Genomic DNA, 13,264 nt, shown 5'->3' on the forward strand with positions numbered 1-13,264 from the left:
TTGAGTGTATATATGTTCTCTCTGTGATCAGTGACATGATACTGTGTGTGTGTGTGTGTATCTGTCTGGGTGTGTGTGTGTATATTCTCATTATTTACTCATTTCCGTAATTACACAGAATTTTCTCTTGAGTGCATATGATATGGCATGTCCTCATTACTCTCTCTGTTGGTGTGTGTGTGTTTGTCTGCGTGTGTGTGTGTACATACTTGAACTAATATGCCTTGTGAGTGTGTGGAGAGGCTGAAGAGCTAGACATCCCCTTATGTCCTGACTTGTGTGTGGTGTGCTGGACAGGTTGATTAACAGAAAAGGCGGCAGCAAGCCCGACCAGAAGGACCTGAGTGAGAACATGGCAGCCACTAAAGGCCTCAGTCACATGATCGCAGAGTGCAAGAAATTATTCCAGGTGACACACACACACACACACTCTCACACTTAAACACACCTAAAGTAGAGGCAAAGGGTTCAGTCCAAGACATTATGTGCAAGTCCCCTTAAGTAGGAGTCTTATCTTTTAAGCTGACATTCTAAATTCTCTCTCTCTCTCTCTCTCTCTCTCTCTCTCAGATTCCTCATGAGATGATGCTGCAGTCCCGTAACTCTTACATGGCAGCAGATGCTCAGCCGCTGCCGCTGCACGCTCTGGGTGTGAACCTGCAGGGCGAGCCTGTGGACTACCGGGCCTACCTGGAGGACAATGTTCAGTGCCTGCTCCGAGAGGCCAGCGAGAAGAGCAAGGGCTGGCACAGCGCCCCTGGGCCAGAACACACCGAGCTGGCATATAAGAAGGTTAGGAGCGCGCGCACACACACACACACACACACACACACACACACACACACACACACACACAGTGTGACTTCTCTGGTGTGTGCAATTACATCAGAAATCATTGAACAGGTGTTTTATGGGTGTCACCTGCAGCTAGTCACCATTGTGGTCACACTCACACAGTACAGTTGTATGCAAAAGTTTGAGCAAATACAACCCCTACTGCAGCAAAGGGACATTGAAAAATGTGAATTTTTGTTTTTTATGAAAAAGGTTCAAATTAGAAAAGAAATGAACAGTAATTATGGCATGTGCAAAAGTTCCCCCTCACTTTTAAAGTCTCATAACATCATCATAACTTGTTAGGCCCTACTTAACTTTAGGAGGTGTAAAGTCAAGAGTCAACAGTCAGCTCATCATCAATTCCAAAAGCTGGTGAATTCTCTGATTCCTCAAACTTTGTGGCAACACTCAACAAACATAGGCTCCTCTCAGAGCATATTAATTAACCTATCGTTGATGCCCACAAAACAGCCGAAGCTTTCAAAAGATATCAAAGCATTTCCAGCTTGCAATTTCCACAGTGACTGAAATGTGAGAAACAAGGACCAAGAACACTCTGAAATAAAACTGCATGTCTGCTGGGCAGAAAGACCTACCAAATCATCTCATGTGACTCCAAAGACCTACAGGAAGATTGTTCTGATGCAGGTGTGGTGTTGCACCATTCCACTGTGCAGTGCTGTTTGCACAAACATTATCTACCTAAAAGGGCCATCAGATGGAAAACTGACAATGTTCATTTCTTAAGTATGCAAAGCAACATGTAGTTAAACTAGGGTGGTTTTTTTTGTTGAGAAAAAAGGTGCTGAAAAGAACCCCTTTGACGACTGTTAAGCAAGTGGGTGGATCTTTTCTGTTTGGGGATTTTCTAGCAGCCAGTGGCACAGGAAACATACAAATGAAAGGAAGAATGGGTTCCTCTAAATGATCTATCTATCTATCTAGAATTGGCTTATTTTAATACAGTTTTATATAATGGAAATGAATGATTCAGCAAGTGTTTAGAACTGTATCAGATTGCATCGTATCGTATCACATCGCATCGAATTGCACTGCATTGACTGCACCAGATCATTCCGTATTCCAATGTATCGTCCCCGATAATGGTACTGTAGCCCATGTATCTAGATGCGTTATGAGATTGTCTAATAAGGGGGAGATGCACACCCCTAGTAAACAGGAAGCCTTGGACAGCGTAGGCTCCCCAGGGAGAGAGATTATTTGGGGATGATCCAGGGATAATTAATTAATTACAAAAATGCCAGCAAGCCTTTGAACACAAACATGGTCAAAACACACACGGAATAAGAGATGTCTCCCCCAGTGCGTTACCTTCCCCTTAGAGCTTTCATGCACAAACTGCACATACACACACACACACACACACACACACACACACACACACGCACACACACACAAATGTACGATCAGAGAGATGTCTCCACCGGTGCGGCACCTTTCGCTTAGTTTCATACCCAAACTGCTTGCATACTCCTTTGACGGACGGACGGACACACAGACAGATATATGGGGAGACAGACACAAAAAAAAATCAGAAAGTTCTCATGGTGTGTTACCTTCTGCTTAGAAGTCCTATGTTCAAAGTGCAGGCCCACTGCTCTGATGGCCCCTCCACACAGACACACAGGCACACACACTCAGACCTGCCAGTGAACTGGTGTGCACCAACGCTCCAGAAACAGACACAGTCACATTTGCAATTACCCAGTACCCATTCTGGTACCTTCCGCTTAGAACTTGCATATTCAGACTGCATGCCCACTGCCCACTCCTCCAGACAGACAACTAGGCATATACTCAATAAGTTACGCTCCCACACTGTGTTACCTTCTGCTTTGAACTCCTATGCTCAAATGGCATGTCCAGAAACACACGCGCACACAGTCAGAAAGATCTGTTTGAGGGATTTGGAAGTGGGATATATTTAGACGTGTTTCATTTGCATGCCGGTGTGTTAGTGGGGCAACGAGCACTCGCGCCAGGGAGAGTTGGCGTGTGATGAAGCCGAGCAGCTTTTGCTTGAGGGGGGCGCACGGGGAAAGCTGCATCCCTGGCACTTTTCTGCCCGCTTGCCAGGGAGATGCCAATAACAGACATAAGAGGGAATGAAGGAGCGCTCCGCGGACGAGATGCCCACCGTAACGTCAGCTCTTTTCTGCCAGTTGCTCGCATGCCCTCCCGCCACTCACACACACTCACACTCTCTCACACTCTCTCACACACACACACACACACACACACACTCATGAAAATGCAACACAAAAGGTGCCTTTAGACCCATTATGAGGAAGTTTTTTTTTTTCTGAAATCTACTGAATGCTGACTGCTCGAAACAGAACAATAAACGTCCTCCTGAGGAAGAGGTGGCTACAGACGAGGACGGCTAGAGGTGCCAACGAGTTGCTGCATCACTTAGATTCTTTCAGGGCACCTTTGATGTGCGTGTGCGTGTGCGTGTGTGAAGTCACGGAATAGATTTTATGAGGTTGGCATCTTGGACAGAGGAGGAGACCATTTGCTCAAGGCCAAACTCCTGCCTAGGTGTGTGTGTGTCTCTCTCTTTCTCTCTCTGTCTCTCTCTCAACCATCCTGGTTCTCAACATGCAATCTATTGGCACCTGGCAGGTGGGCGATGGGCATCCGATCCGGCTGTGGCGTGTGTCGGCGGAGATGGAGGCACCGCCGGGGGTGGTGCTGCAGCGGGTCCTGCGTGAGCGCCACCTGTGGGACGAGGACCTGCTGCACAGCCGTGTCATCGAGAGCCTGGAGAACAACACTGAGGTGTTCCACTACATTACCGACAGCATGGCCCCGCACCCGCGCAGGGACTTTGTGGTGCTGAGGTGACTCTCCTTCACACACTCTCTCGCACACTCACTCACTCTTTCACTCACTCTTTCACACACTCTTTCACACTCATTCACTCACTCACTGACTCTCTCTCTCTCTCATGAACATACACGCACATACTCACATAAACACACCCAGACTATGTATCAAGAATCAAATTGATGTTGTCCAGTTCTAAACAGATGCTCAAACACCATTAGCTGCAAGCTCCAAGTCGTGAACATAACAGCAATGCAAAGGAATAGCACACTGTCCTTTCAACAATAAGAAAAAAATAAAAACTTGGAGAGATTGAACAGTGTGCCGCGTTTCGTCACGCTCTTACAAGCCCATGTCTTTGCCAGAATGTGCTGTGATGTATCGCCACCTGAAACGGCCCCCTTCTGAATCCCCTTAGCGGTGTGTGTGCACTTCTAACAGATGGAGTGGTAATGCACATTAACGGCATCCAAAGCGTAGAGATTAAAGCTACATTAAAAGGCAGACAAGAAGAGCATGGAGACATACAGTGTACTGACAACAGCCCACAGAGCGATGTTATGAGCCTAGTTTGTGATATTAAGCAGGTTTGTCATTTCAGAGCAGCGGCGTGATCGTTAGTGGGAAGTGATTTTGGTCTCTCAGATCATGGCAGTTTTATTCATGAAGCTGCCCAGGGGGTCAGACTTTAACAGCCAGGAGCTTATTATCTTTGAGTTTGGGAACATGTCCATCCCCAGCCTACACAACCTCTCAGCCCTTCACACTGTGTAGCCGCGCCGTTTAGGGTCAAGAGAGGATGCGACTGTCACATTTTCTCCACAAGCTGCTAGGATCTTTTTGTTTGTTTGCAGTTTCACAATATTGTGTAATAGACAGTTGATGCTCTACTTTATCTGTCATTATGATTGGGCACACATGATCCTCTGTCTTGATCAATGCACAAGAACAGCTTGCAACCACAACTTAACGTCTAAACGTCTGTTTGTCGATCAGTGTTAGCCTGGTACAACCAGACTCAAATTCACCTTGCTCCATTGGGTATTATTTGCAGTTGTTGCATCCTAATGGGTGTAGGCTTCTGGTTAATATTCAAACCATTGGACCAGCCTTTAACCAATCAGCATTGACCACTTTGGGATTGCTATACTTCCTACTTCTAACCAACGATGCAAGCTGATATATTAGCCTTTTCCCAAACCCAAAACCCCAGAACATCCTGGCACCGCAGCAGTATTGCCTGTGGCAAATCAGTTTGGCAACACTCTCCTACAACACTAATAAGTAAGACCAAAATCTAGATCCATGATGTGGCAATTCACGCAAGCATGCATTTTGGCATAAAGCTTAAAACTGGATTGATGCCTCAGGCTATCACTAAACAGATAATGAACTCACTAATATCATTTTGTGTTCTATCTTTTTGTTTTCTAATGGTGTATCCAGAAGGCAACTGTGTTTGGACAAATGTGATTGCTGTGTGTTTGAGCATGTAATGCTGGTATTAAACCAGCATGTGTTCCTTTTTTTCCCGGTTTGTTTGGCCCAGGCGCTGGTGCAACGACCTGCCACGGGGTGTGTGTGTGCTGGTGTCCTCCTCTGTTGACCATGACAGCATCCAGCTGGAGGCAGGCATCCGAGCGGTGATGCTGACCTCGCGAGTCATGATTGAGCCGTGTGGACTGGGGCGCTCCCGCCTCACGCACTACTGCCGAGCCGACCTCCGGTGAGCAACACCAATGCAATACAGAGAGACAAACAAACAAACAAACAAACAAACAAGAGAAAGAGACTTCTCTGATTTTCTTTTTCTGTTTATGTGAATGGTAAACCTTTTGGATTCTCTCCTGGGAAATGGATGTAGGATTACAGATATAATCTCCGCCTTTTCATTCCTCCTTCCCAACAGTGTGTCAACAAATAGCTTGTTACCAGACAAGATGAATAAAAAACATAGGCTGTCCAAATTAAGTAGGACATGCACTCATATTTGCATTGCATCTGCTATTTATAGTAGACTGTTTCACTTGAGGTATGCACTAGAATGCAAAATGTTCAAAATGTAGGACTTGGACCTTTACAATGTGAATACCATTTATAAAGGCTTCTTTATCTCAGAAATATAATATACAAAAATACAAAAAACCATAGTATGTACCAGTAATATAATTTCTCAGTCATATAAATTAACCTACCACATGGGTGGCCCTGGGGATTTCTAGAGGATTTACCATAACTTTAATATTCATAACCTTTTCATTAATGTAACTACCATACAGGGCTTCAAGAAAAAGACCTTGGGCTAAACCGGTGCAAGTGGGGCTAAGTCCAAGGGCAATGAAACTGTATAAACTGTATACTGCGTAACAGTTTGTTATGCATTTCAAGTCCCAACTACTGTGTATTCCCCAACATGGCTTTTAAACATATGGCTTGCCCAATCATATATTCATTGTAGAAGACCAAAAGACATGAGCACTTATACTCATAATATTTATCAACGGAGAGATATTCTGGAAATGGCTGCACACAATTACAGTAAGGATCTTATTTAAAGGTGTGAACATCCTAGGTATGGGAAGAGCAGCTGGCTCAGTCTTGCCTCTGTTTTTTTTTTTTTTTCATTTTCACCTTACCTCTTGTAATGCTCTCATTATTGTCTCCCTCTGGAAGAAAAAGCATCCATCTCAAGTGTTGCCGGGCCCCTTGAAAGCCACCTGCATTTGATTGTTTTCTGTTCTTTACTGTGTGTGTGTGTGTGTGTGTGTGTGTGTGTGTGTGTGTGTGTGTGTGTGTGTGTGTGTGTGTGTGTGTGTGTGTGTGTGTGTGTGTGTGTGTGTGTGTGTGTGTGTGTGTGTGTGTGTGTGTGTGGAGAAAAAGTGTGTGTTTGCTGTTTTCACTCACGCTATGCGTGTTCTTCCAGGGGCCGTTCTCCAGAATGGTACAACAAAGTGTTCGGCCACCTATGTGCCGTGGAGGTCGCTAGGATACGAAGCTCCTTCCCCGTGCTCGCGGCTCGAGGCCCAGAAACCAAACTCTGAGACGCAGCTGAGGACCAAACCCAAGATCTTCAAATGATCATCATAAGAGAGAGAGAGAGAGAGAGAGAGAGAGAGAGAGAGAGAGAGAGAGAGAGAGAGAGAGAGAGAGAGAGAGAGAGAGAGAGAGAGAGAGAGAGAGAGAGAGAGAGAGAGAGAGAGAGAGAAAGAAAAAACACACGAGTGTATGTAAGGGAAGAGGAGACGTCTGTCTCCTCGCTCTCTCTCTGGGAAAATATGTGACCTTATCATACAACAGATGTCTTAATGCCTCCACGCAGAACCATTATCAGGGGAACAGTGCACCCAATTAGCAAAATAACATGGAAACTACAGGGTCAAGCCAGCTGATGATCCAAAGGAGTTCATTTCAGATTGTGCCCTAGAAAGACCATGTGTATATGTGTGTGTGTGTGTGTCTGCCTCGCTACAGTATAGGCTTTTTCAGTGAGGTAATGTGTGAGGTTAATTAAGACTATGCAAACGGGGTCAGAGCTGGTGGAAATGCAGTATGTGCACATTCTATAGGGGGGATGCACAGGATGGACATATTGATGGAACGTATCATTGTGTGTGTTTCTCACCCGTGTGCTATGAGACAAGGGCTCACTGAAGCACCATCCCCCTCAAGGAGAGAAGTCTGTGTGGCACTGGCTTGGTTAACAGCGCTTTAGAAATGTTCAAAACTTCAGTTTTCATTCAGACCAAAAGGCCATAATTGTGCAGAAACAATCCTTCCTCTTTTGTCCTGAATGTTTCAGGAAATTGCTGTGTGTGTGTGTGCGTGCTTGTGTATGTGCGTGTGTGCATGTGCATGTGCATGTGCATGTGCATGTGCATGTGCATGCATGTGCATGTGCGTGAACAGCTTGTGCCAGTGTGATCATGCATCTTTATCCTCAAAGCCATATTTATCTGTACTGCCCATCAGTTTTGCCATTGACATGAGAGGCTTCGTCATTCCGGAAGCAGCGCAGTGTGCCTTAAATCTGTATTGCCTTTGAATGAAAGCATGGAGGAAACCCTAGAAACACTAAACCTCAGGGGCATTAGCCTACAAGCCAAATAAAGAGCAGATCTGCTTCTTCCTAAAAACACCGCCATCGCTTCTGTACAGGGAATCTGAAAGCCATTCTAAAGGGTTGCAAAGGATACATATCCCTTTAATGCAGTAACTCAGGAGATGTTTTGTAGTCTTATTGTTAATACACACAGTAACATGTATTATCTATGCAAAATAAATCATGTTAACCTGAGAGAATGTAATATATTTTAATAGTGATCAGTATATTTTTTTTGTTCCATATGTATAAGCCACCCATACATGTTTTGACACCCTGTTTATGTCGGTGTGTAAGTGCATGCGTTAACTGATGTAACACTACAGTGCACTCCTCTTGAAATCCATCTGGATTCATGCCAAGGTCATCCTAGATGAGTCTGGTCTTTGTAACCGTTTTTTCGAGGTATAATTCCTGCGTTATTTGGGGGATTATAGTGCCCTCAGGCTATAACAAACTCCCTCTCCCTCTCATCCCCTCTTTTTCTTCCATCGCTCAACCATCCCGGCGTACAGAGATAATGCACTCCTTCCTCCTTGCAACTAGTCTATCAGTAATCATTAGGATGTATTATGTTCATCAAGGGTGACTAAGTAAAGGAGACTTTGATTCATAGCACCATCGTGTCTCCTAATAAAATGGCCCTAGTAAATGGTTCTTTTGCAGTTCAGCCTCTTGTTTGTGTTTTTTTTGTTGAGATATGACCTCTGTTGTCCTCACTGTTTCCTGTGTCTCTGTGTGTGTCTGTGTACACACACACACACATGTGTATGTAGTACATTTTCTCTTGCTCTCAGATTATGTCGGGCATTATAGAACGGCATTGTTATATTGATGTGTTTCACAAGTGTCCTACGTGCTGTACCTGTGGCTTCTACTGTCTTTTAGATCTCCATCTTCTCTCTTCCTAGCTTTCTCCCCGTGGCTCATTCACATGCATAAAGCATCTTCTACATCTGCTGCCCCTTCTGACAGATTTTCTTTTTTCCCCCACGTCTCAGCCATCAAGTGTTCATTTATTTATTTCATGTCAAAGCCTTTCATTCTTTTTTGTATGCTTCCCTAAAGTTAAAGAATGTGCATTGAGAGTGGGTGGGATGTCTGGCGAAATTGTACCAATTTGCATTTCAATGTGGAGTAAAATCACACCAATTTGTATTTTAAACTGTATTGACAAAAATGTTTATTTAACAGTAGCTAAATTATTTTTGCAAAGGTTAGACTGTGATGATGTCTGGTTTTTAATATTGGGTTGGTCCTGATCTGTCAACATTTCAATGTACTACCTATTTGTATAGTATCGGTCCACTAAGTTCAGCGTGGAAACAAATAAACTTTTTTCAAAGAAAGGGTTGTCCATCTCCATTAGATAGCCTCTACCATCTCTCTGATGTCTGTTCAATCTGCATATGTATGTTCTGAGTAACTCAGTATATGCACTTGAACTAAAGCACTGACATGCTGACTTCATATTTGTATTGTACCCCAGTGGAGAGAGAATTTAACAGACGTCTGTGCTGTGAACATGCTGCATTACCTGTTTGATCAGTTGAAGGTATTGCCTGGGGCCCCAAGCTGGAAGGGGCCCCCTGAGGACTGCTGAATGCATTAGTCTACAGTAACAACAATTAAATGAGAACTGCCTTGAAATGTATGATTTCGTTCAGGGGACTGCAATAACATGTTGAGGAACCCTCTTCGGGGTGCCGATAACATCAATTTACTAAGATCTCTGGAATTAGGCTACAGCGTGGCAACACCCTACACTGTAGTTTATACAGATTTTAATAAACTGTTTTAACGTAAGCAGCAAATATATTGCTTTCTGTGAAATATGCTTGGTCTGGTCTGACAGTGTACCAAGCTTTAGCCTTACTTAGGATGTTTCAGTTTCATAACGCATCCCAGTAAGCAGCTGTCTCCACAGATCTAGTGAAGGTAAGAATAATTGTCACTATATGAAAATGACAGTTTTCTCCCAAAATATCAATGACACATCTTTGTTTTCTAGTTTCCTTTTTTCTATAATTAATTATTTCTCTGCTCATGATGTAGACATTTCCTTAAACATGCCAGTTGCTACATCCAGTATACTATGCACTTTGCTTTGTAAGATACTTAACAAAATAATAGGTTTCCTTAAAGGATACTCTTTCTAGATGTGTGTCCCTAGAAACGTCTCTGATAGAGTCGATTTAAAATCAGACTGAATTTGTTCTCCTTTATTTGGCAAACGAGTATCGAATACACAGCAGCTCTCCTGATAAATTATTACTGAATTCATATAGCTCTGCTAACGCGGCGTAAAACCCCTTTCGGTTGCCTTCTATGGCAAACGGCAAAACATGACGGGAACAAGATTCAGGTGTTTGTCAAGTATGTGTGAGTGAAATCGGGCATCTGATTCTGCGTGGTGCTTAACTTAGGGTCAAGAAGGACAGTGGAGAGATGGGTAGGGTTTGGAGTGACGTGAAAGGACTAGCGCTCCTATATTCTAGCTGTGGTTGACTTTGCTTATAGGCGTGTTGTGGGTATGGATAAGCAATATGCATTCTATTAATTTGGAAGACATGTAGTATATCCAAGGCTGCTTACAAGCAGGTACCGCAACAAAGTAATACATTATTGTCGTACTGCTCACCAACAGACTAACAGAATAACGATTATTTCGCTGTGTTATATGTCTCTCCTGACTCCCTGGCAAAGAAAGGTAGGGGGCAAGGAAGTTACACTACTTAAGTAAATCGAAATTGATTTCAAGCACAGTCGTAATAGCAACAGAGTACAGACGGCTCACCTTGCCAGATTATGAGACGTTTTCTCACTCGCGTGAAATGACTGAATAATGAAAGAATCATTTTTGATCTTCTATTTTTTTAAATAAGTTTGTCTTCACAATAAACACAATACGGGTTATTGCTACAAGGGGAGGAAACAAGCTCTGACCACTCGAATGTCTACAACTGTGAAGCAAGTTACCATGGGTATCTTAAAAACAGTGAAAGATTTGTATGTGCCCAAAGTAATACAATATACCATATGAAACCACTCAGTCAACATATCTAACTAAACAGGAATGTCTGAGCATGGTTCGATCAATAATGATTGACACTGTTTCATCTCTTCTCCAACTTACAAACCGTTGACACTTATTGTTATCCAACATACTATATGTTCGTTTGATAGCCTATAAGAGGACAGCCTCTTGTAATACTTAGTGATAATGCAGGGTACAGGTGCATGTATTTCTGCTAAACAGGTGCAAACAGGTGCAAGCCCGACCCCACTATTAATGGAAAGATTAGCATTTTATTGCAATGTTTACTGAAGAGGTTTGTCATTTATTTGTTGTTTATGCTGTGATGTTGTGATGCAGCTGTGATGTTTCATATTAATATGTCATATGAACTAATTTGAAAGGGAAATAGATAGGTCTGCTAGTTTGTCTTCAACCCAAAACTATACAGGCTTAGTTATCTTATTATTATCTCGATATAATTTGTCAATGTGAGGTTGTTTTTTCTCTCTTCATGTTTGTGGTCAGACAAAACATAAACACTTTATTCTTACTTTTTAGAGAATGGAGGATTTGTAAAAAGAACATAAAGGATTTAAAAAAGGATGTATCATATGTGGTACAAATCCCTGTACCACACATGAAACACTTTGGTCTGCCCTGTCCTGAATGGAGGATCTGAATTGAAATCAATATGTAAATATCTGTATTCAGTTTTATAATAAAATGGTGCTGTGTCCCATTTTAGCTTTTTTCTCTTTGGAATTGAGTGTGCATGAGGTCTGCAGGGTGACAGGCTGTCCTACTTCTCATTTTTTGTGTCTCCAAAGTGCGCTCTGAAGACAGCCAAGTACTCTATCATGAAGTCAGTATCTCTGTTGACTCAATAACTCTTCCCTATAACTCAGCCGCATTCCGTCTGTAATATATGAAGCTGGGGTATTACAGTGTTATAACTGATTGAAAATTAAAGCTCAATTAATCAATTTGGCAATAATTATATGTTATGTGGTGCTATTTATAATCCATACAGTGTAACAACTAACATAAACAACTATGCTAACAGTAAGCAAGCTGTTTAAAATTTGCCATGATAATTGTGCCATGTTACATCACCATTCATCAATCAAGCACCCCAAGCACATGGAAGCTAGACTGACGTTGTCATACTCATAATTCTAGTCAGAATATGAGTCTGCTACTGCTCCATTGGGCTGTGATTATGGGTGTTTCAACTGAACCAGGAAAAAAAATGCCTCTTCGCTCAATTGGATAGACCTACAACCAATCAGAGCAACGTAGTATCTTCTTCGCGATCATCGAGGCCAGCTGATAAATTTAACTTTTACCGAATCCCGTAGGAAGGACAGCAAAAACATATTTTTGATCGACAAATGCCTTGATTGCGTTTCTCTGTTCCTCTTTCAAAATGAATGCGCTGTCGATGTCTTCTAAAACAGACTGGATGGCAGAATCTACACATCTCCGCTCTCCAGCGGCAGCCATGTTTGTTGAAAATGAATTCAACCCAAGCGCTCTTTGGTGACGTAGTTGATTACGTTACTGTTGATCATCTGTCCATCATCGTATAAAGCCCGCCCTGACAATTGAATTGGTCCGAACAGCTTCTGTTCGGGCATAGTTTCACCCCAACAGAGCAATGCCAGACCGAACTTCCCGACCTCAAATGTTGTGGGCGGGGCTAAGTTCGGCTGGCACCCAGGCTACATGGAAGCATCACACTGAGAACAATACCATTGGGTGACATCACACTGAGAACAATACCATTGGGTGACATCACACTGAGAACAATACCATTGGGTGACATCATAATGCCTTGGAACATACTGAATACATGCTGATACCAATAAGCAGTGGTTTGACAGACCCAGAGACAGTAAGAGATTAGCATTCCCAAACATCACTGTGGCAGGTACTCAGCTAGAACTTTCATCCTAGAATGATTGAATAAACTCCCTTTACCTACCTTACGAAAATAGGTCAAATAATAATAAATAATAATAATGGATTTTATTTGTATAGCACACTTTAAAATACAAAGAAATCTCAAGGTGCTTGGACAAATGGACTGGCATGATTGAATCCTTAAATGGTCGTCAATTATTGTCAGTGGGGATATGGCATTCTGTCTCATTTCGTCTCATTCTCTGCAGCTCAGTGTAATCTCTGATTGAAGCATCCCACATCTCAGAACAACAACCTTTGAGGCATCCCACATCTCAGAACAACGACACTTCAGCTATGTCTGACCATGATGAAAAATAATACAATCATTCACAGCATTCTACCAATGCTCCGACCTCTCTGCACCCAGTATTCGCACTGAAGAGCCATTAAAGTAGGACATGTGAGACCATTCCTTTTGAAAAATATGCTAAGTGGAGAGAAATACCTCAAATGAATATAATAAAAAATCCCTGAAATTTGAAAAGGGTTTGAGC

At 42.8% G+C, this 13,264-nt stretch overlaps 1 protein-coding gene across 4 annotated transcripts in view; it reads left to right on the forward strand.

The window, feature by feature from the left end:
* The window catches only part of stard8 (StAR-related lipid transfer (START) domain containing 8), a 46,141-nt gene extending 39,314 nt beyond the window's left edge, over nt 1-6,827 (forward strand). For all 4 annotated transcript variants that reach the window (XM_031571995.2, XM_031571993.2, XM_031571994.2 and 1 more), the window contains 5 exons: nt 298-409; nt 571-792; nt 3,484-3,701; nt 5,237-5,413; nt 6,611-6,827. In XM_031571995.2, the coding sequence (XP_031427855.1) occupies nt 298-409; nt 571-792; nt 3,484-3,701; nt 5,237-5,413; nt 6,611-6,728 (847 nt within the window). In that variant the 3' untranslated portion in view covers nt 6,729-6,827. The remainder of the gene's footprint in view (nt 1-297; nt 410-570; nt 793-3,483; nt 3,702-5,236; nt 5,414-6,610) is intronic.
* The last annotated feature ends 6,437 nt before the right edge of the window (nt 6,828-13,264 follow it).

The sequence above is a fragment of the Clupea harengus genome, chromosome 8 (genome assembly GCF_900700415.2).
Source record: "Clupea harengus chromosome 8, Ch_v2.0.2, whole genome shotgun sequence".
Taxonomy (NCBI): domain Eukaryota; kingdom Metazoa; phylum Chordata; class Actinopteri; order Clupeiformes; family Clupeidae; genus Clupea; species Clupea harengus.